The sequence below is a fragment of the Eptatretus burgeri genome, chromosome 4 (genome assembly GCF_056783735.1).
Source record: "Eptatretus burgeri isolate ZD-2024b chromosome 4, Ebu_testis_v1, whole genome shotgun sequence".
NCBI classification, from domain to species: domain Eukaryota; kingdom Metazoa; phylum Chordata; class Myxini; order Myxiniformes; family Myxinidae; genus Eptatretus; species Eptatretus burgeri.
Window position 1 is genome coordinate 42,963,214 of NC_140964.1, and position 20,575 is coordinate 42,983,788.

The following is a 20,575-nucleotide window of genomic DNA, read 5'->3' on the forward strand; positions in this document are numbered from 1 at the left end:
TGCATATTTTATTACATATGCATTTACAAACTATAATTGCTTATATTCCTGACTATGCACATCCTTCGAAATGTGAGAACATTGTTGGATAATTACTTGCTCGTATGTGGAAGTCTAGACCCACAAGAAAAGAATACACATTTTATTTTTAATTTAGTAAATGTTCAAATTGATTCCCATAAACATGCATACACACAATTCTTGCACGTATGCTTCTCTGAACGTTTCTAAAGAAGGAAAGGCTGATATCAGCACATTCTTTCCAATTGTTTTTCTTCACCTCCGCGATACTACTTGGTCTCGTGCTATGAACCATGGATTTCAGGTGTCTCCATAGGGAAAAGTCTAGTGGAGTTAGATCTGGACGACATGGATGGGGGCCGTTCTACTGGGCCATGGCGTCCTATCCATCTCAAAGGTATTATTTCATCCAGGCAGTTTCGGATAGTTGTGGGAAAATGTGGCGGTGCCCCATCCTGTTGAAACCGCACTTTTCTCAATTGTGCAAAAAGCATACCATTCAAATAAGGAACCAACCTCTTGTGACATTGTGAGATACAGTAGCTCACACTGGAAAGATTATCTTCAGAAAAAATAGTGGTTTAACAGCACATCACCATGAATAGCACATTCTACAATCATACTGAACATGATCTTCAAAAGTCCAATGAGGATTCTCATTGCTTCAGTATCAGCAATTATAATGGTTGACCGAGGCTTCAACACTGAAGATGATGTCAGATATTATGTTGGTTCCACATCTGGTTTATATATTACCTACTCACAAAATTAATCTCCATGAAGAGCAAGCCCACCAAAGGTAACCTTATATGGGGTAGTATTTGTTTCCTTTAAAATTAATCCTAAAAAAAAAAAGTTTCCTGCATCAGTTTGAGTGATGTCTGAGTCATGTCTACAATTCCATTCTGTGTACAGCACACCTTGTGATGGCATTTTGAAGTCATATGATAAAAAGTCTGGTTTATGCACATGATTGTTGGAATTGTTATCGTTGTAGTGTTCTTCATCTGTTTTTCAATTCTATTTATCATGTCCTTGTCTCACCAATGGACCGTGAATGCTGTGTCACAAAGCAATGGGAGAATGAAATTTGAACAAATTATGTATCCGTGCTGGGGAAGGAGGATGGGGCAGCATTCTTTGGATTCCATTAACCTTGCCTTCCTCTCTCGAGATGGGCTAGGCTTGGGTCAAAGTGATTTTAGTGTAAAGTATAACTATGACCAGAAGTGCAGATAATGGAGATAAATCTGTTGAGGGAGATAACTTGATCACCTGTGAATGAGAAAGGAAAGTGGAACCAAGGAAGGGGAGTGGTCACAGATTGATGTGATAATAATAATAATAATATTCATATTAATGAATAATAAAAATACCCCCGTGGGGGACTGACGGTTATTTCCCTAACAGGCGTGGTGAAAATGAGGGATTAGGAGGAAGTGGTACGGTCATGAGGAGAACAATGCGAGTCAATGGTATGGTCCTTATGTTTCCTGAAGAACTTCTGAGAAGATTTTATGATATATTACCTGAATTTGAGGTGAACCCCCCCCCCCCTCTTTTCAGTCTTTTATAGCCCAGATAAAAATGCTGCAGTTAGAAAGATATTATATGAGAGTTGTACTCTCATATACCACAGTAGTCTGCAGAGAATTGATTCAGGAAAGGAATATTATTTTTGCCTGGGAGGGGGTGCATCTGAATGGGGAGCACAACCCCATGAGACCAAACCCTCCTGATTCATTGCACCAAATTTGGTCTGTATTGCTTGCTCAGGTAGTTGTGGAGAAGATGTTTTGGTGAAAATGAGGGATTCAGGGAGGGGCCCCTTTTTGGGGAGCACAACTTATGCCCAAAAGGAGCACAGCTTAAGGTTTAGGGCATGGTCCCACTACCTCATTCCGAGCTTGGTCTACATCTGGCTGGCGGTTTCCGAGAAGAATAATATTTTTGAATAAAATGCCAATTTACTTCTGTTGAACCCCCCCGCCCCCCTCAACAGCACACTCAAACCAGCTAACAGCTGGGTGTTCAACCACCCTTTTGAAGATGTTGGCATCTTATTTTGGAGAAATAATAATGGTTTATTCAATGTCACATATTGCAACAGCATGTTGAATTTCATGTGGATTACATCATTAGTAAAGAAGATAAAACAGGAAGAAATGGATAATTGTAAGAAATTGTAAATTAGTAAAAAAAATAAGGTAATAAGGTTGAACTATGAACTTACAATAAAAAATATACAGACACAATACACTCACTACTAACATCGAGTAACTTCAGCTGGCACAATTCTGATAACATTGAATCTACTTTTCATTGAAAGTATGAACTAAGTAAGGCAAAACATTGTTCTTCAAACGGTTTGTTTTACAACAAAATTTTGGGATTTTGGCAGTCCACCTCAGGATCCTTTTGAAGCTGGGAAAAATTTTGGGAAAATGGGAAAAATTTTTGACATTCATTTGTAGTTAAAATTTTTTTCTTTTTTTTTCTTCATCAATACAGTGCAAAGTGATTTTCTGCATTCTTCCAGATTCGGGAGGGAATACTGAATCAAAACTTGTTGGTAAGTTGTATATTTGCATTCCAATACTATGCGAAGAGCACGTTTTGTACTCTTTCAAAGCTGTTTTTTTTTTTTTTTTGTAAGTGCTCCACTCTAGACAGGTGTTGCATCTTTGGAATGAGACTGAATATTACTTTTGAAAATAGGAAGCAAGTGTTGGGGTGGTAAACCATGACGTTTCAAAATACGTAACATGTGAAGTTTACTGTTCGCATGTTTTTCAATATTCACCACATGTGCTTCCCACTTGAAATAATTTTGAACATAAGCACCTAAAACTTTCGCCATGCGTACATAATGCAACTGTGGTGGCCGAGCCACACAATTGGCTCATTTGGAGGATCTTGCATAAATTGCTCTCAATGCTGACACATTTTGCAGGGTTTAATCTCATATTATTTCACTGAGGCAATTTCAAAAGGCTATGAGCTTCTAATTGTATATTTGAAAGCTGGTGTGATTGATGACATTGAGCCATCGTTAAGTCATCAACATTTGTCATCGCTAAAAAAAAATTATGGCTCCAAAGCATTTTCCTTGATGAACTCCTGCATTGACTGATGCCTCCAATAAGAGCGAGCAACATGACAGCTTGTGCACTGCTGATGGGAGAACCATAAATCGCACATCCAAGGAATCATACATAGCAGGACGTATGCCGAGATCAATGAGCTTCACAATCGCAATCGCAATTACGTGATTGATTTGATCAAAAGCTTATGTAAAGTCCGTAAAAATGACAGAAGAAAACGATTTGGCCTTTTCTGTATTAACATATATAGAATGTAACATGTTCATGAGGCAGTGCGAAGTGGAAAGCAATTTACGAAGCACCAAAATGGTGCGGATCAAGTTTCGGAGTAATATCCTGTAGAATCCATCTTGCAATGAATGATTCAGTGGTCTTAGCAAAATGGGTTGTAAGTCTTAACTTGAGGGACATTAGTCTTAACCTTTTCAGAGGGAGGATTAGTTTTGGGAATCGGGACAACTCTGGTGCATTTCCACAAATTTGGGACCTTTCCCTGTTGAAAAGGGGAGTTAATTATATGAGTTAAGGATGTTGCTTGCTCAACAGAGAATTCATGGATAATTAATGTGTGCAGATATTGTGTCAGGCCCACCAGAAGTTTTTTGCTGAATCATTGCCAATGCCTTTTGTACTTCCCATGGGTAAAGTTGGATTTGGTTTTGGTGCTGGAAGGTAAGTTGGAAGCAAAGTAAAATCATGAGGGTCTAAATCAGAAGAAACAAACAAAATTATCATTAACAGTACTCACGATCGCCAAATCCTCCTCCATGTCTATTCCAGGCACATATGATCCCGTTGATTTCCAGTTAAAACAGGGATTTCAAAATACTGTGCCGAGGGGTCGGTACGTTTCAGATGCTGGACATGCGTGAAATATACTTTTTTTTTTTCTAAGAAAGATGATTCTAAATTAATTGTTAATAACTTTTCAAATACTTTAAAAATATTAAACTCCAACCAAGTAAATGGAAGTATTTAAAAAGATAAAAAAACCAAAATAAACGAGTTAAACCCTCAGACCTAAAACCCCAAAACAACAGACTTTAAAATGGTGTTAATGCTGGATTTTGTTCTTCCCGTGCCGAAGCCAAAATACTGGTGGCATTTCCCCCACTGGATGGCCAAGCTCAGTTGCTGCTTGAACCAGACCAGTTGCCTTATATCACCAACTGATGCAATGAGCTTGCTACCGATATCACTGATGTTGGACGTAGATCGGCCATACACTCCAGTTGTTTCGATGGCGATTGGTTCGAAGAAATAAGTTTGGCTGAGGCTGTCATATTTATTGCATTTCAGAACTAACGCAACAGTGGCAGTGGCTCCAGCCGTTGAGGTTGTATTGAAAGTGTCGACACAAGTGCAAGCCCAGGTTCGGCTTTTCCATTCTTGTATGGGACATTCATGTGACGCGTTAAATAATACCCTGTTTTAGCTTTCACTAAACTTGAGTTCGCCTTGCTAATATTTTCCAATTCTGAATATTTCCACGGTAAAATGCTATTTGCCATTGGTGGATGAGTGACTTCATTTCAGTCATCCATACTTTGTCACATGAATGCAACTTCACTTTATGAATCGTAAAATATGTTTCACAAGCAGAACAGAGAGTTGGTAGGAACATTTGCATTGTGAATTGGCATCAGCACTGCTTATTACTTCTATCCTGTCATGATTGCAAATCCATTTGCCAATAGCTCGCATGACACTGTCTGGCATAGGCCGATTGTAATAACATCAGATTACGTGAGGCTTTCTGGTTTGTGGCAGTATTGGGAACCAAAGTATCGTGTTGTGATCAGACAAACCTATCTGCGAGGTAATTTGCACATTTCTATGGAAGTCACTGATGTTTGCAATAATCTTATCCTACACGTTCTTTTCTTGAGTTGGTGTATCATCCACCTGATGATAGTGCTTTTCAGACAGGAGAGGAGCTGTGTTAAGTTGATTAAAATGTGCTGTGTTTTTAGTGATATTTAAATCCGTTTAACTTGGACAACTGCTTTCTGTTGGTAACAGAATGTTATAGAAGCTTGAGCCATTGAGCGTGTTTCTGTTCATAAGAGAAACCATTCATTGAGCACAATGTATCGCATCAGCCATCAACTATCTTGAAACAAAAATTAGTGCTTAAGTTCCAATGGGTTGTGTGCATCTGACGGGTACAGAGAGGGACGGGAGGGAAGAGGGAGGGTGGAAAACCGAGAAAAAGAAGGTGTACAACGGACTTTGTGCGAGAATTGGGTTAGAACCGAGAAAAGGAAGAATCGAGGGGAGACAAGAATAAGGAACAGGAAGTGAGGAATAAAGGGGGTGGACTGGAAAGTCAGAGAATATAAAACTACTTTTTCAACTTCCAGAATTAATTCCACCTTCTTGTTGTAGGGTCGGCCGTGTGGCAAGGTTTTGGGCCAAGCCTTTCACGAATCGTTTGGCCAGACATGGTGTTCGACTGAAGTTGATTTTGGCAGGAGTTTATCATTTGTTCATGGTGTCGGCGATAACGTGCCAACTCTTTGCGAAAGACACCATGGGATCTTTCACTTCCGCCAGATAATACTACCGGGTGAGTGTTCAGTTTAGCGTCCATTTGATGTATCGTGATGTAACGCCCTGCTTGCAAAGCACCAATTTGACAATTTATAATCAGGTTAGGGATCGAACCTACAGTAGACAGCTCAAATGTAAATGCTCTACCTCTGCCCATTCCAGTGAGACAGGAGAGGGAAGGACAATGTCGCGACTTGTGGGAGCAAGCAGATGGTCATCAACAACAAAAAGCCATTCTTGTGTCAGTATTATGTCTGGTCCCACTTGCTTTTGGCAACAACCAGACAACTGCAACCTTGTGATTTTTGTTTTTTTATTTTCTGACCTAACTCAGTTATTTATGTCTCACTCTCATGTCTGCCTACCTGCTCTACTGTTTGTAAAATCTGTAATGGGGTCATCTGATCTTATCTGATGTACCATACTCTGCTATGGAGCTTCGGTGCTGCCAAAGCAGTTTGTTGGTATGGGCTATACTGGGTGGCTTGCCACTCCTTTCCCAGCAGTAGTTGTGGCAGAAATTTTGAATTTTGCCATGGTGCCAGCGATAGATCACCTACTCTTCATGAAGGACACCATGGGATCTTATTGTCCACCAACTAATGCTGGCAGATTGGATGCCCAGTTTAATGTCCATCCAAGGGACAGCACACACTGATCGATCACCATGCCTGTGAAACATTGGGATGGCAGTTTATAGCTGGTTCGAGATTAGAACCCAGGCCAGGCAGCATAGATCTAGGCCATCCTGCCAACCAAATTGGGTAACAGTATATGATATTCAGGCTCACTAAAGCCATGTGTTTGATAAAGTGACATCTTTCTCATGCTTTTAATGAAGTGGCTTCCAAGCCAATGGTTCTGAAAAATAATTTTTCATTTTGTAAAGGCGAATGCTCGGCAATTATAAAAAAATTCACGAATTAAGGCTGTACAGTGGTGTTGTTTTGGGACTCATAAAATGCTGTGATTTCCTCGAGACCAGACTTTTTTTTTTACGGAATCCTCGTTGTCAATACAGTATTGTGAAACGTGAAAATCTGATAACAATTGAAACTGCTTGGCAGGAAATCCATTTGCAAACATAACAAGGCTGATGAGTGGATCCAATGGCACACTCAATGTGCACTTGCGCTCCAAACTCCTCTGCCTATGGTATTCAAGGCCACCTCCACACCTGCCTTACTGATTTCCTCCACTCCAATAAGCAATGACTTCAACCTTCAACTTCACAACTTCAATCCCCTCACCATCCCCCCCTCCACCCCCACTCTCTCCTTTGCGGCTGCCCCAACTCCCCCAGCATAACCAACCTACCCCGCATGACCAAACCATCCAGCAAAACCCTTGCCAAGAGACTGCTTTGGCAGCACCGACGCTCTGGAAAGAATACGGTAAATTGATTATACTCTTGTAAAGAATGAATAGTCTTCAAGCCAAATTTTGATATGATTGCAAAAATAGAAAGTATTAAAATAATTTTACATCCTGTATGCTATTTTAAGCCATGTTTTTAAAAGGTTGTTATTTTTATGCCTCCACTGACGAAGTCGCCAGAGGCATTATATTTTCGGGTACTATGTACCAGGGGGCGAATCAAGAATTTTTTTTCTTTTCGGGGGCGTTCACTTTAGGTCAAGATGTTCTCGTATTGTGAAATATACCACTAAGCCTTATTCACGCCAAAGTAATCGTCGAGGAAAAAACGGTTAATCTGTCTGGAGGTAGCAGTGTCCGACCAGAAATGTACTTTCTGCACAGGGAAATTTGGGAATATCGAGCTACTTGATGAAAAGGCTTCAGACCCATCACTTCTAAAGAAATGCTGAAGATTTTGGAATCTTTGCGACGGATCTTTACAACAACGATGTAAATACACAAAATGTTTCCAATACAAATCGATGAAAATATCGAACGGACGAGCACAAGATGCGGCGAAATGACCCCCGATCACTAAACCTCAACTCACCATTGCGGATCAGATCAGATCATTAATGATAATGGAAGATGTAGTCACTAAAACTTTGAATTACTTGGTGAAATAGTTCTGGATTGTATTGCGCTTTTCTCTATGACACGATCCTGAAAATGGTGCTTTTCTCTTCAGAGCCAGAACTAAACACTGAGTCACAGGGATTAATACAGAACCAGCAGCGAAAAGTATCGCGGCTCGGATAAATTTCCGAGTGAAAGCAAAAGACGTGCGATTGCCGATTGTCCAGTGATATCTCGCACGACGATCATGTGACATAATTGTAAGGGTGGAGAGGGGGGGGGGTTCACGTGCACCAGGTGAACCCCCCCTGGATCCGCCATTGCGTACGTATGTGCATCCGTCCATCCGTGTGATAATTTCCTCAGTCACCGAAGGTTGATGGAGGCTATGTTTTCATCTGTATTTCGTTTGTCTGTTTGTGAACAGGATATCTCAAAAAGTTGTGGGTGGATTCGGAGGATATTTGGTGGAGAGCTTGGGTATGTGACAGTCGAAACTAGAGGGTGAGCACTCTGTGGAGTGCAAAACCTCCGCCGCCGATACTGCTAGGTCACAAGTGAACCTGATATCCTATTCATTCAATTTTACGTCAACAGTGCTCACAGAGTTATAGTTTGCAACTTTCCCGTTTACTTTTAACTTTTACATACTCAATTCATTTGTCATAACTAGATTCCTTGAGACAGAAATTGATTTTACGTGGGTATATCCATCTGAAGTTCCAAAATCAGCCGCAATTATAATTTTGGCATTTTTTTTGTTGGAAATCACTTATAACATGTAGAAATGCAAAAAGATAAAATCGAAATTTTTCTGGGAAAAAAAGTTGCAAAATGTTCTGTTTTTTTTTTTTCTCTAACAAATTTATTTTTTTTTGGTTGGAAATCACTTAAAACATGAAGAAATGCAAAAAAAAAAAAATTTCAAATATTTTTTCAAAATGGCCGCCATAGCGGCCATATTGGATTTTGGACCAGGTCCAAAATCTAATGGCATGATCCTTGGACCATACCTAGTCCCCCCACCAAGTTTCGTCGAAATCCGTCGAGTTTTTCCATAATACTGTTCACAAACAAACAGACAGACGGGTGAAAAAGGTAACCTCCATCCATCTTCGATGGCGGAGGTTAATTATTAGATTTTGCTGAAGATCCGGATCAGAGAATTTCTTAAGAGATAGGGCCAAAAACTATGTGCAGCACAATATTTGAAAAAGTCATGGATGGATTCGGACAAAACTTGGTGGATGAGTTGGTTAGGTGACAAGAACAAGTCATTAAATTTTAATTCAGGTCTGAAACCAGATCTTGCCTTTCGATGGGATACAAAACGTGAACTAATTCAGCTTGTCGGATGTCTGCGCTCCACCGAGTGGCCGTTCTAGTTTTCTCTCTTTTTTCTGAAACTGCTTGTGTGATTGAAACAAAATTTACAGATTAGGTGTGACTACTCATGTGGAATGTTTAATGATAGTTATGACAACATACTGTAGGTCATATGGTGTGGCAGCCTTGTTAGAAAAAAGAAAAAACTTTGGACCTTTGTATCTCCGAAACCGCTCCATAGGAAAAATGGAAACTTGGCACATGTCAAGTATCCTATCTCGTGTGTGTGTGTGTGTGTGTGTGTGTGTGTGTGTGTGTGTGTGTTGTGTTGTGTTGTGTTGTGTTGTGTTGTGTTGTGTTGTGTTGTGTTGTGTTGTGTTGTGTTGTGTTGTGTTGTGTTGTGTTGTGTTGTGTTGTGTTGTGTTGTGTTGTGTTGTGTTGTGTTGTGTTGTGTTGTGTTGTGTTGTGTTGTGTTGTGTTGTGTTGTGTTGTGTTGTGTTGTGTTGTGTTGTGTTGTGTTGTGTTGTGTTGTGTTGTGTTGTGTTGTGTTGTGTTGTGTTGTGTTGTGTTGTGTTGTGTTTTGGTTTGGTTTGTTTTAGTGCATGTCTCCTCCATAACTCCAAAACCATGAAACCTAGCAGCCTGAAACTTTGCATGCATACCAAGAGAACTCCAATGAAGTGCATGGGTGTAAATTGGGTGTTTGGGTAAATTAAAACACCCTTTTGAAGATAATTAATGGCCTTATTTAATTGTGTCCTTTCTTAGACACATCCTTGGCCACCTTGCTCTCAACGGGGTCTGAAGGTGCATGTGTCCTTGGTAACCTTGCTCTCCCTCACTGGGGTCTTAAATTCGCAATTTGTGTGGCCTGCTTAACAATGCCTCAAGTTGGAACAGGCTGCAACAGTTTGCATTAATGAGCGCACTATTATATTAGTATTACTGAAAATACAAGTTATTTGATACAACTATTATTTTACCCACATTGATTTGTATGAATTCCTCTTTCTTTTCTAGTTTGTTTATCCAAAAGGATATCAGCGTTGGGAGACATGAAAATCTTGCTTCAAAGGCTCGTTTTCTTAATCAGGTAATGGTGCAAGTGCTCGAAAAAGATAGATTATTCCAATGTAAACAGGGACATGTTAAGTTAAATCTGTCCTGTTTTTTGTGCACCAAGGAAGACTGTGGTGTTACCGATAAAGGTTGGTATAGAGCTAGGATTGTGAATTGTATGCACCTTCCTGTCAGACAAGGTCAGGTAGGGATGGGAGGTAAGTGAGTGCCACACTCAATAGTCCTTCGAGCATGGACCGGTCATGCTCCCGTGGGGCCTGCTCTGGTAAATCGAGTGATATTGCCCCGGAAGCACAGCCACCATACTGGAACACGAGCATTGATTGGTGCCAAGGAAGTCAATATGCTATTGCTGGTGAAGCCACAGTTTGGTGGCATGAATACCCGCCACCAGGACATTGGGTGGCCAATCACCGGGCTAGTCATGTGTTGGGAAGCATGCGAGCAGGAGGTGGGGGGGGTGGAGTGTGGTCCACAGAGAGGGATAAAACTAGGTAGTGCAGGGAGACAGAGACAGAGACAGAGACAGTCAGTCAGTCATTGCCAGTTCCTGCGAGTTCCGAGGAGCAATTAAGCGAGTTACAAGAAATAAAGCTATTGCTAGCTACTAGAGCAAAGGTACTCCAAGTGACATAAAGCCGGTGATGAGACAGCTTGCGCTTGCAAAGCATAACAGGTACAGAGAACTGATGGAGTCTGTGTGAGCTACAAATAGAGCTGCTGCTGCAGAGAGTGCTGAGCCCTGAGCTTGTGAGGGTTCAACTGCAGCATGAGGACCACAGCTAAACTTCCCAAAATCCTTGCATGTCCCCAATGTTGCAATGTGAGTAAGTGAGTGCATGCCATAGTGGGGTTTAGTTTCTCTTGTATCATAAGTTTGTGTCATTCCTCCCCTTTTATGTTGTCTTTGTGCACTGGATCTATCCAAGTTTTGTTACCTCGACTCCCTGTTTCATCATTATTTCTTGCAATAAAGCTTCTTATTGATAAGGACGTGTCCACCATCTCATTCCATATTCAACACACGGGAAACTATTTTGGCAATTGATTGGTCCCTGGAGGTACAATTTGGGTAAAGGTAATCCCTTTGTGGATAATGTAATAGTGATAAGGAGGTGGCAATTGACTCATGTCTGCTCCAGTAATTCGGCTCATCCTCGATAGTTAATAAATTCCTGACATGGCCGTTTGGCCAGGACTCCACATGCGACCATATCCATCCATTGGGACCATACTCTGTGCAAAGTGTTGGTGCTGCCTAAGCAGGCTCCTTGGCTATTGGGCACAATCTTGGATGGGTTGCCACTCTGACATAGGATACCAGCATGCTGGCACTCATTTCGCCGACCTCGGAAGGATGACTGCCCGAGTTAAACCCACCTGGTATTAATTTAACAGCTGAGCGGGATTTGAACTCAGGACCCTCGGATCCCAAGCCCACCAGCCTCACCATGAAGCCAACACCAGGCATATATATATATATATATATATATATATATATATATATATATATATATATATATATATATATATATATATATATATATATATATATATATATATATATATATATATATATATATATATATATATAGTACCTGGGAAAATGTCAGAGGAAGTTGTATTGTAAAGTGTGTACTGAGAAGGCAGTGAGTTTTAACTTTAAGACAGTATAGAGCGATGGTCGGAAACCTGCGACTCCAGAGTTGCATGCAGCTCTTTTACGGACTTATGTGTGGCTCCCCACCCTGATCCCCCTTTTTTCTTATTGTCAGTTTTCATAAAAATATTTTTGAGTGTTGTGAAGGAAAAATTAATGCTTTAGTAATGATAAACAGGACAAGTTTGGAGACGGCGATGGTTCACGAGCAATGTACACGGTTCACCTTTTTTATTTTTTTGACCTTCGAGGGGACGCCACGGGCAAACCGGCAGGAATCGGGAAAAACGTAAAGGATGAAAGTTGTAGTACTCGAAGAGCACTACTTGCATACCAACTTTCATTCGAAACAGTTGAAAACCCAAGGAGCTCGATGCCCATTTTATTGATTTTTTTTTGACATTTTCTAAGTTCGTGACCTTGTGACCTTGACCTTGGGAGGAAAATAAAAAATCGAGCTCCGTGGGGCAATGCAGGTGCCATTGGGCTAACCAAATACCGAACCCTGCCAGATTCGACAAACCCCCTCGGAGAAGATGTAACTTGAAACCGGCTACCCCTAAAAACACATGTTTTTTGGGCGTGTCTCTGCCCATAATGGGCGCAGCACACCCATTCTCAGGAGAACACAACAAGATCATGATATAAACCTCCCACCAAAATTTTATCAGGATCGGATCAAAACCCACGGAGCTATGCTCGGGACAGACAGACAGACATACACACATAATGAATATACTGGTCACTTCCTGACTCGTGAACCAAAACTACAAACCATTACTGGCAAATTCTGCCAGCATGACTTGCATGTTGTACTCCACACACAGTTGTTTGGTTATTATTATTATTTACATGTTATCCTGGAGTACAATACAAGGAAACAAAACAAAATTACACATGGTTAAGCCTCCCCCTTGGCTTTGACTCGAGGATAGGGGAAGGCTTATTGCTGTTGGAGGGTTTTTCTACAATTAGCGCCCCCAATTTTTAATTGTACCTCAGGGTTTCTTATCCCCGAGGATTACTAAACCACCATTTAGAAAAGAAAAAAAAAATATTTCTACACTCCCAACACTCCCAAATTCCGAGCTGTATCAATTCCTGTGCTGTATTTTGGAGCTGGCTGGGACATTCGGAATGAAATTTTGCATCAATAATGTGAATAGAAAATAGGGTCGTTGACTTTTTTGACCTTGACCTAATTTTAAGGTCATGACCTAATATAAATTTTAACATTTTCACCAAAACTCGACTTAAGGTTTAACTGATCAGAATGAAATTGCCATCTCAAGAAAGCGTAGGCCCTGAAGCAAGGCGCATTTACACTTGATTTACATCATATCCCGCCGAGTGGAAGGTCAAGGTCAAACGGCGGTCTGAAATTAAAAAAAAAAAATGCTCTTTTTCTCATTGCTAAATTTTACCAATGCAGAATCTCAAAGACTGCTTTGCCTTCCAAGATGCCCTTGCATCACTAGTATATCCACACTGAAGTTGTGCACTTCATATTTGTTGTGCATCCTTGACCTACTTTTTTGGATTGTGATCTAGCGAAATAGCAAAAAACACTTTGTAGATCATAACTTGAATAGTTTTCTTCGATTTTTCATGATGTTGAGTTTCATGGATAGATTGTATAGATGGACACATTTTCTTAATTGACAAACTATTCCCAAAATGTTGGTGAAGGTCCTATAGTGGTCCAGATATGTAGTTGTGTGATCGCAGATATCTAGTTAGCCCGAGCTCCTGTGTAGCGGGAGACGTGGTTTTGCAATCACTTATGTGTGTGCATGTGTCTGTGTCTGTCTGGGCCGTAACTTTTTTATAATTTGAGCTTTTTCACCAAAGCTTTGCTATGAGAATATGGAGAAGTCAAATTCATAATTTGGTCAAAAGATCAAAGGTCAACATCACATAAAGTCATCAATTTTTATCCAATTGACCTGAGATTTAAAGAATTTGCATATTGGGTCATTTAATTGGTTCACCCTTCAAAAGATGGAAGACAATTGTTTTATATATTCAAAGGTCAAGGCCACATAAAATCGTCAATTTTCATCTGATTGATTTGAAATTTTGAACAGGGTTTGTATATTGGTTCTTTGAATTGGTTCACCAAGAAAATGCTATAAGCCGATTGTTTTGAGGTCAAAAGGTCAATGTCACAAGCTGGTCAATTTCCATGTGATTGGTGTGAAAATTTAGCAGGGTTTGCATATTGGGTCACTGAAGCATATTGATTTTGAGGTCAAAAGGTGAAGTTCACATAAAATCAATCTTTTTGTATTTTTCAACTGTTTTTGTCATGTTTAGCATATGGAAGAATAATATGTCTGAATACAAAGCAGACGTGGATGGGCTTTGCATTTCAGATGCTTTCTGCTGCCATTGTATTTGCATTCGTTAAAATAGGATTTTAAATGGTGAATTTTTGCACTGTATTTTGTTGTGGCAATCATGCCGACAAGCCGAAACCCCGTCACAGACGGATTCCATTCCATGACCCCAGTATGACAACCAGTGGCGGCTCTCGTAAGAGCCGGATCCCAGTTGATGTACTCCATGGCCTTACCTAATGAGGCCTACAAAACGTCTTTGTACACGACATTTTTGGTGTACACTACTCCTTGTCAAGAAGTCCCCTGATTTGTGCACGTGTCTACTTTGACGTACACTGTGTCAAAACTTCTCAGGTCACAGTACCGAGAAAAACGTGACGCGGCCGCGAGGAGGAGCACAAAATTGGTCCTTCAGTATTATCATGCCGATAGGGAGGATTGTTTGGCGTATGATGGACAACTTACAAGTAACAATGTAAAGATTTCAAGATGGACGCTTGACTTTGAGTTATGAGGGATTCGGAATGAGATTCTCAAAGTTTCCCAACAAACGGAAAAGTTGTGTGTTTTATAATCTGCGTGCGTGCATGCGTAAGTTGCTGTTGGCTGCTATCTCCACCTGAGGGTGGGTTTCAGGAGGTAGAAAATGGAGACTTATCAGGTCTCAAAATATCCACCTTATGTGCGTCTTTGTGTTATTCAGATGTCACACACTTACCTTTAAGCTGTCTCGTCTGGGTTTGATTCCCAACCCGACTATATGTGTCCGATTGGTGCGTTGCATTACAGGTTGTGTTTATCCTTGGATGGATGTTAAGCTTTATGTCTCGTCTGGTAGCACGTTTAGTTGGTGTCTTTCACATTAGTTGGTGTTTTTCTTGAAGAGTCGGCTGTCGATTATAATCAACTGTCAATATTCGAAAGCTCTTGTGCACAACAAGGTACGGTGGCTTTTCAGGTGAAGAGAGCTTGTGTGTTTTGCAGCCTGTCTGGAAGAAGAGAGGTGAAAGAAGTGAAAGGGCTGTGAATGTGCAGAGGTTACAGATCCTCAGTGGCTGCAGAAATTTCACTTTATGGTTGACATCAACTTGCGTTTAAACGACCTTCATCGAAAGATGCAAGGAAAGCGAAACACAGATCTGTTGCTTTTAGAAGACGTACTATTATTTGAGCGAAATGTAACATTGTTTGTGAGAAACATGGGGACAGGTTCACTTGTTCATTTTCACTGAAACTATTCAAGTTTTGCGAAGTTTTGCTGGTTTCATTGATCCTTTTGATAAAATTTCACCACGTACCACACATTGAGGCTTTGAAACATAAGGAATACACACAAGGAACTTGGATGCAGGAGGAGGCCATTTGGCCCATCAAGCCTGTGCTGCATCAACACTGCATTAATGAAATCGAACAGTTTATCAAATTAATTAGGAGGGGGTGCGAGTGGTGGAGCAATGGGGATGAGAACAGTGGTAAATGCAAATAAAGAGGAAAAACATTATTAACTAGAACGGGCTAAACTAATATATAGCACGATATCTCAAAAGGTTGTGGACGGATTCAGATGAAACTTCCTGGACAGGACCTATCTAGTCTGCCATTCTACAAGATATTCGGCAACTGTTTATTGATTATGATAGTAAAAAATATTATCTTGTATGTAACTGGACAGATTTTTGAATTTCCGTCCCATTTGGCCGCCACGTAACCTGGAAGATGGTCAAAAACACCTCCCGGTACAAAGAAAAGTTTTTACTTACGATCTTGATGAAATTTGGTAGGTGGGTCGAGGTCGATGAGTGATACCCAACGACGTATTTTTTCCCGGATTCGAGGTCAGGGTCAAGGTCACGAGGTCACGAAAGTTGTGAACATCGCCATTTTCAAAACCTATCTAGTCTGTCATTTTAGGAGAGATCTGGCAACGGTTCATCGATTATGATAGTAAAAAAACATTATAGAGATGACTGTCACCCCCACACGGGGGTAATTTTTTTCTTTACTAAGCGCTGCAATGACCAGTTAATTTGAAATGACAGATTTTTTTCTTTTTTTTTCAGTTTGATGTCCTTTTTAAAGTGTCCCTCTGTTGTCTCCCTCTACCCTACTGCTGGTGTGTTTCTGCACTTTTCACTGTGTTGTAGCTATTCGGTTATTCGCCCCCGTGTGACTTAGTTTGAAACGCGGGCTGATGGATTTGGTCTCGATTTTCGTGTCTGTGCATGCGTATGTGCGTCTGCAACCATATCTTGGACATGTATGGACTGATGTTATTCGTACTTGGCACAAAGACAACACATGATGGTGTACATATGCACATCATTTTGTTTTGCGATGTGATCAAAGATGGCCTACTGACAGCCATTTTAGTTTTAAAAAAAAAAACAACCCAATGTCAAACGCATCCTCAACCATTTGTCGGATATGTTTCCACCGATCTTGTTCAAACTTGGCACACAGATAATGAATGATGGCTGACATACACACGTCATATTTTTTTTTTTTCAGGATTATTTCCAAGATGACCGACTGACAGCCATTTAGTTAGGTAAATGTGTCCCCAACCATTTCTCGGACATGCATAGTCCAATTTTGTCCAAATGTGGCACAAGCACATTACACGATGATGTACATGTGCACCTAACTTTATTTTATGAGCTGATCAAAGATGGCCGACTGTTAGACTGGTGGCAATTTTAGTTGTATATAAATATGGGCTTGCCATTTAACTCCTTACAGAAAAATTACTACAACAGGGGCTATAATAATTTTTTCCTTGTTTTTTTTTTTGTTGTGTTCTGGCTCTTCCATGAACTGCAACTTTGAATGTAAAAAAAAAAAAGTGTTGTTAGTCCTGTCGAACCAGCTGTGCGATGTCTGTGAATGCTTTGCTGCATCTTCAGTGTAGTGATCAGCTTGATGACCATCAAACACCACGAGATGCTGTATTCTTTGAGATGTAAACAACATGAATACTGAGATGTAGTGTTTTACCTTGTTTTTAAAAAAAGACGTACTGAACCAATACCATCAGTAGCTGAAAGATGAGATGGGGGGGGGGGAGGTTGTCACTTTGCAAATTAAAGTGAATATTGGGTAGAACAGCTTTGTTAGTTATCAGTATAACACCTTAGTGAATCAAATAATGCTGCAGGGTAACTGTACGTCTTATTTTTGAAGAGCAAGGGCAATTTGCTGCATTGTTTGTCAGCTGATATAAGTTTCCGGAACAACATTGGATCAATGTATACATTTAGGCCCTCAATATTCCCACTTCACTTTACATTGGGTGTGATAGCTTGTCCTTTTATCTTAAATGTGTACTTTGAAGCACTGGCTCGTCATGAATTGAAACATTTCCTTACCAATTTATTTTGGCTTGTCGGTGTTCACAAAGTATTGTGCAGAGTGGGATCCTCTTTGAAGTCATCGACTTCAGTTCGATGACTGCATGGCATTGTTGACTTCAGTATGGACAGTATTAACAATTACAGAAGCCACACACGACATTGTCTCTGTCATACCTGGCTGAGTGTCAAGCCTCCGGTGATTATTGATACTTCTCACGAGCACCTGTTCAATGAAAAGATTAGGTGATAGTCTTGCCCACAACATGTTGCTTCCCCATATGACATGGAAGCCATTCCAAAAGCAGTTGTGAACTTCATGATGTTGGGTCTGGAGGTGTAGCATATCCTGCACATCGGGACAAGCACACTTTGCAGACTGCCAATGCCCACATGTAGCGAAATATGGTAATATCTCATTATAGAATAGAAATGTAGCCTCCATTTTCCTGTGTTCAGCCTTGATGAATTTACAAAGAATATAAATTATGTGTATAAACTGTTACCACAGCATAGCACATCATTCCTGCCTGTGCTTGTTCAGGCATCTGAATCTATTTTAAAGTCTGATTTCAATGCCAATAAAACCATTCACATGCCCAGCAACACCTTTGCTTTGAGTCGTATGTTTGGGAGGTAGTGTACTGGATACCTGCTCGGTAGGGCACGTGTGAAAATTGGTAAGAACTACCCACGTCAACATTAGTTATAACAAGTTTTTACGATGGAAGTTGCTTTGGTTACTGGCTTTATCAACACTGTTCAAATAGTGATAATCTTAAACACCCACCAATGAAACGAATGAAGAAAAAGCAACCCAACAAGATGTTTCATGTTCAACGACGACATGCTTCTGTCAACTCTTTATTGCCGAACTCTATTGATGAACCACTTTATGAACTTTCCTGTATTTCCTCTTCACAGTCACACCACAAAGTCATCTGTTTTTGAACTTCAGTGCATACTGTACTCAACATTCACAAACATAGAACATTCACAAGCATACAGTGGCTACTATTTTTGACTTTACTCGTTCACGGCACATCTGTAATACCTTGGAGACATTCACATTATGCATGGATTGTGTCAGTTAAAAGTGAGATGTTGCGCAAGTTGAAGCATTAGTCGATGCCTCTAAACAATGAAAATTGATGGTTATGCGTTATAAGTTTCGTTTACCATGGATCGGTAAATTATAATGTAAACTGCTTGATGTCATGAGCTAATTCTGACTGTAGGTGGCAGTATTGTATTGTGAGATTTGTGAAGATTCTGGAACGTTCTCAGACGAAACTTTCAGTCTGAACGATAATCCCATTTGCTGGAATGCACGGGATTGTTCTGTGATGCTATATAAACCCATGAGAGGGAGGTGTAGAGGGACGGGTGACATGTGACGAGCCATGTGTTCAATCGTTTCCGTGTTCAATGAGTGAACGAGGTGTTAATATCCAGAGTGGTTGTTAACTGATCGTAATCAGGTTGTTTAAAACTCATTAAGATTGTGTATAGGGAAAGAATCCCTTTGAGCTCTTGAAATCAACCTGGGCGGGCCATCGTATGAGAGGACACCATGACAGGAATTGAAGGATCAACAGTCCTGAAGGACGAGGTGAACACACGTGAGTTGTGCCAGCAGGACTGGGACACTGGGTGGTGGAAATAACTCAACGTGGGAATCGGAGTTGGACATTGTATATGATGGTGAACTTCCTCATTTGATTTTGTGTCTGTTTATTTGAAATACAAGTTTCAAAAATGTTACGCTGTTGATGTGGTCACTGTAACTCCACTCAGAAGTCAGACACCAACTGACAAAGATCCATTCAAGTGGTAGCTGACCTGTACATTCGTTCAGACTTGTGAAGCCCAAAGCTTGGGTTGCAGTCGTTGAAGAACGCCATGAGTCTGGCACCACAAACAACATATGTACACCAAAGGGAAGGAAAACCCCTGAGGTGTGTGTCTCCTCCTACCCCTGACAGATTGATTCAACAGAAGGCAGATGTTGTCACTTGTCATCTTGGCATCATCAAATTCAGTGCGAAATACCTCCTCACAGTGTGACCAGAAGGCAAGGAACTTTTCTGATGGGACCAAGAAAGATCTAAAGTCTGACTTTGATGTGTCGTATGCCTTGTTGTGGATGAAGAGAAGGGCAGGGTCATCTAATTCAGCATCGTTGGTTAGGAGCACCTCCCTGAAAATCTGGCATGGTGAGAGCTTATTCAAGTCCAGTGAGAATTCTGTGACAGATGCCCAGCGATGTATGTGAGCGTGTTCTGTTGAGGAAAGTTAAGCCAAACATTGGTAAACTCGACATTCTTCCTCAGTTGTTACAAAGGTGTGACATGCTGAAATGTATTTGTTTCCTTGTTTGTTAGAGCCTGCAGTGTGAGGATGAATTTGTCATCTTGTGAGCACTTGGCTCCACTAGCTGGTTTCATTAGATTTGCCACCATCACCATTCTGAAGTTGCATCGAAATTCCTTCAATGATGGGGTATCCCTAAAATCTTTACTTCCAATGTTTTGTACACCGCTCATTCCCAATTCCATATCCAGGTGATGTATAACATCATCCACAGATGTCGAAGAGAGGGAGTACTCAGTTTTTGGGTGGTCGCAAGACTACCCTTCGTCTCAGGTTTCCCGTCTGTCTGTCTGTTGGATGGTCGCTAGACTACCGTTATTCTCAGGTTTTCCGTCTGTCTGTATGTCTATGTAATGGACGGATCTGGAGGCTAGAAGAGTCAACCGATTTTGATGAAACTTGACTGGGAGGTTCATACCAGGATCTAGTTGTATGCTTTTGAGCACCGTTGATATGGACACCACCGTTGCCTAGCAACGGGACTTTGAAATCTTTGAAAAAATCCGAAAAATATTTATATACATTTTTCGAAAATCAAAAATCCGCTTCCGTGCTTTTATGCGCACTATAATCAACCTCTTTGTCAAAAAAATTCAGCCCGATCCGTCAAAAACTGTATGACTAGTATGCAATTATGTAGCGACCACCCATGTCGCCTTCCGGCTTGTTGGGTGGTCGCTTGAGTACCCTTATTTTCACTTTTTCCATCTGTCTGTATGTATGTAATGGACAGCTCTGGAGGCAAGAGGAGTCAACCGATTTTGATGAAACTTG

At 40.7% G+C, this 20,575-nt stretch overlaps 1 protein-coding gene across 33 annotated transcripts in view; it reads left to right on the plus strand.

Moving 5' to 3' along the window:
* LOC147027910 (UDP-GlcNAc:betaGal beta-1,3-N-acetylglucosaminyltransferase 7-like) overlaps positions 1-20,575 on the plus strand; it is a 46,318-nt gene that overhangs the window by 16,306 nt on the left and 9,437 nt on the right. For 7 of the 33 annotated variants that reach the window (XM_085877670.1, XM_085877672.1, XM_085877699.1 and 4 more), the window contains exons 2-4: positions 2,561-2,593; positions 5,514-5,694; positions 10,020-10,092. The exons of 1 other annotated variant lie outside the window; for it this stretch is intronic. In XM_085877670.1, coding sequence (XP_085733796.1) covers positions 2,561-2,593; positions 5,514-5,694; positions 10,020-10,092 — 287 coding nt within the window. Of the gene's footprint in view, positions 1-1,431; positions 1,562-2,532; positions 2,594-4,424; positions 4,498-5,513; positions 5,695-5,840; positions 5,920-6,745; positions 7,073-10,019; positions 10,093-20,575 lie in introns of those variants that run through there. 25 more of the 33 variants (XM_085877675.1, XM_085877701.1, XM_085877698.1 and 22 more) reach the window with 20 other exon arrangements.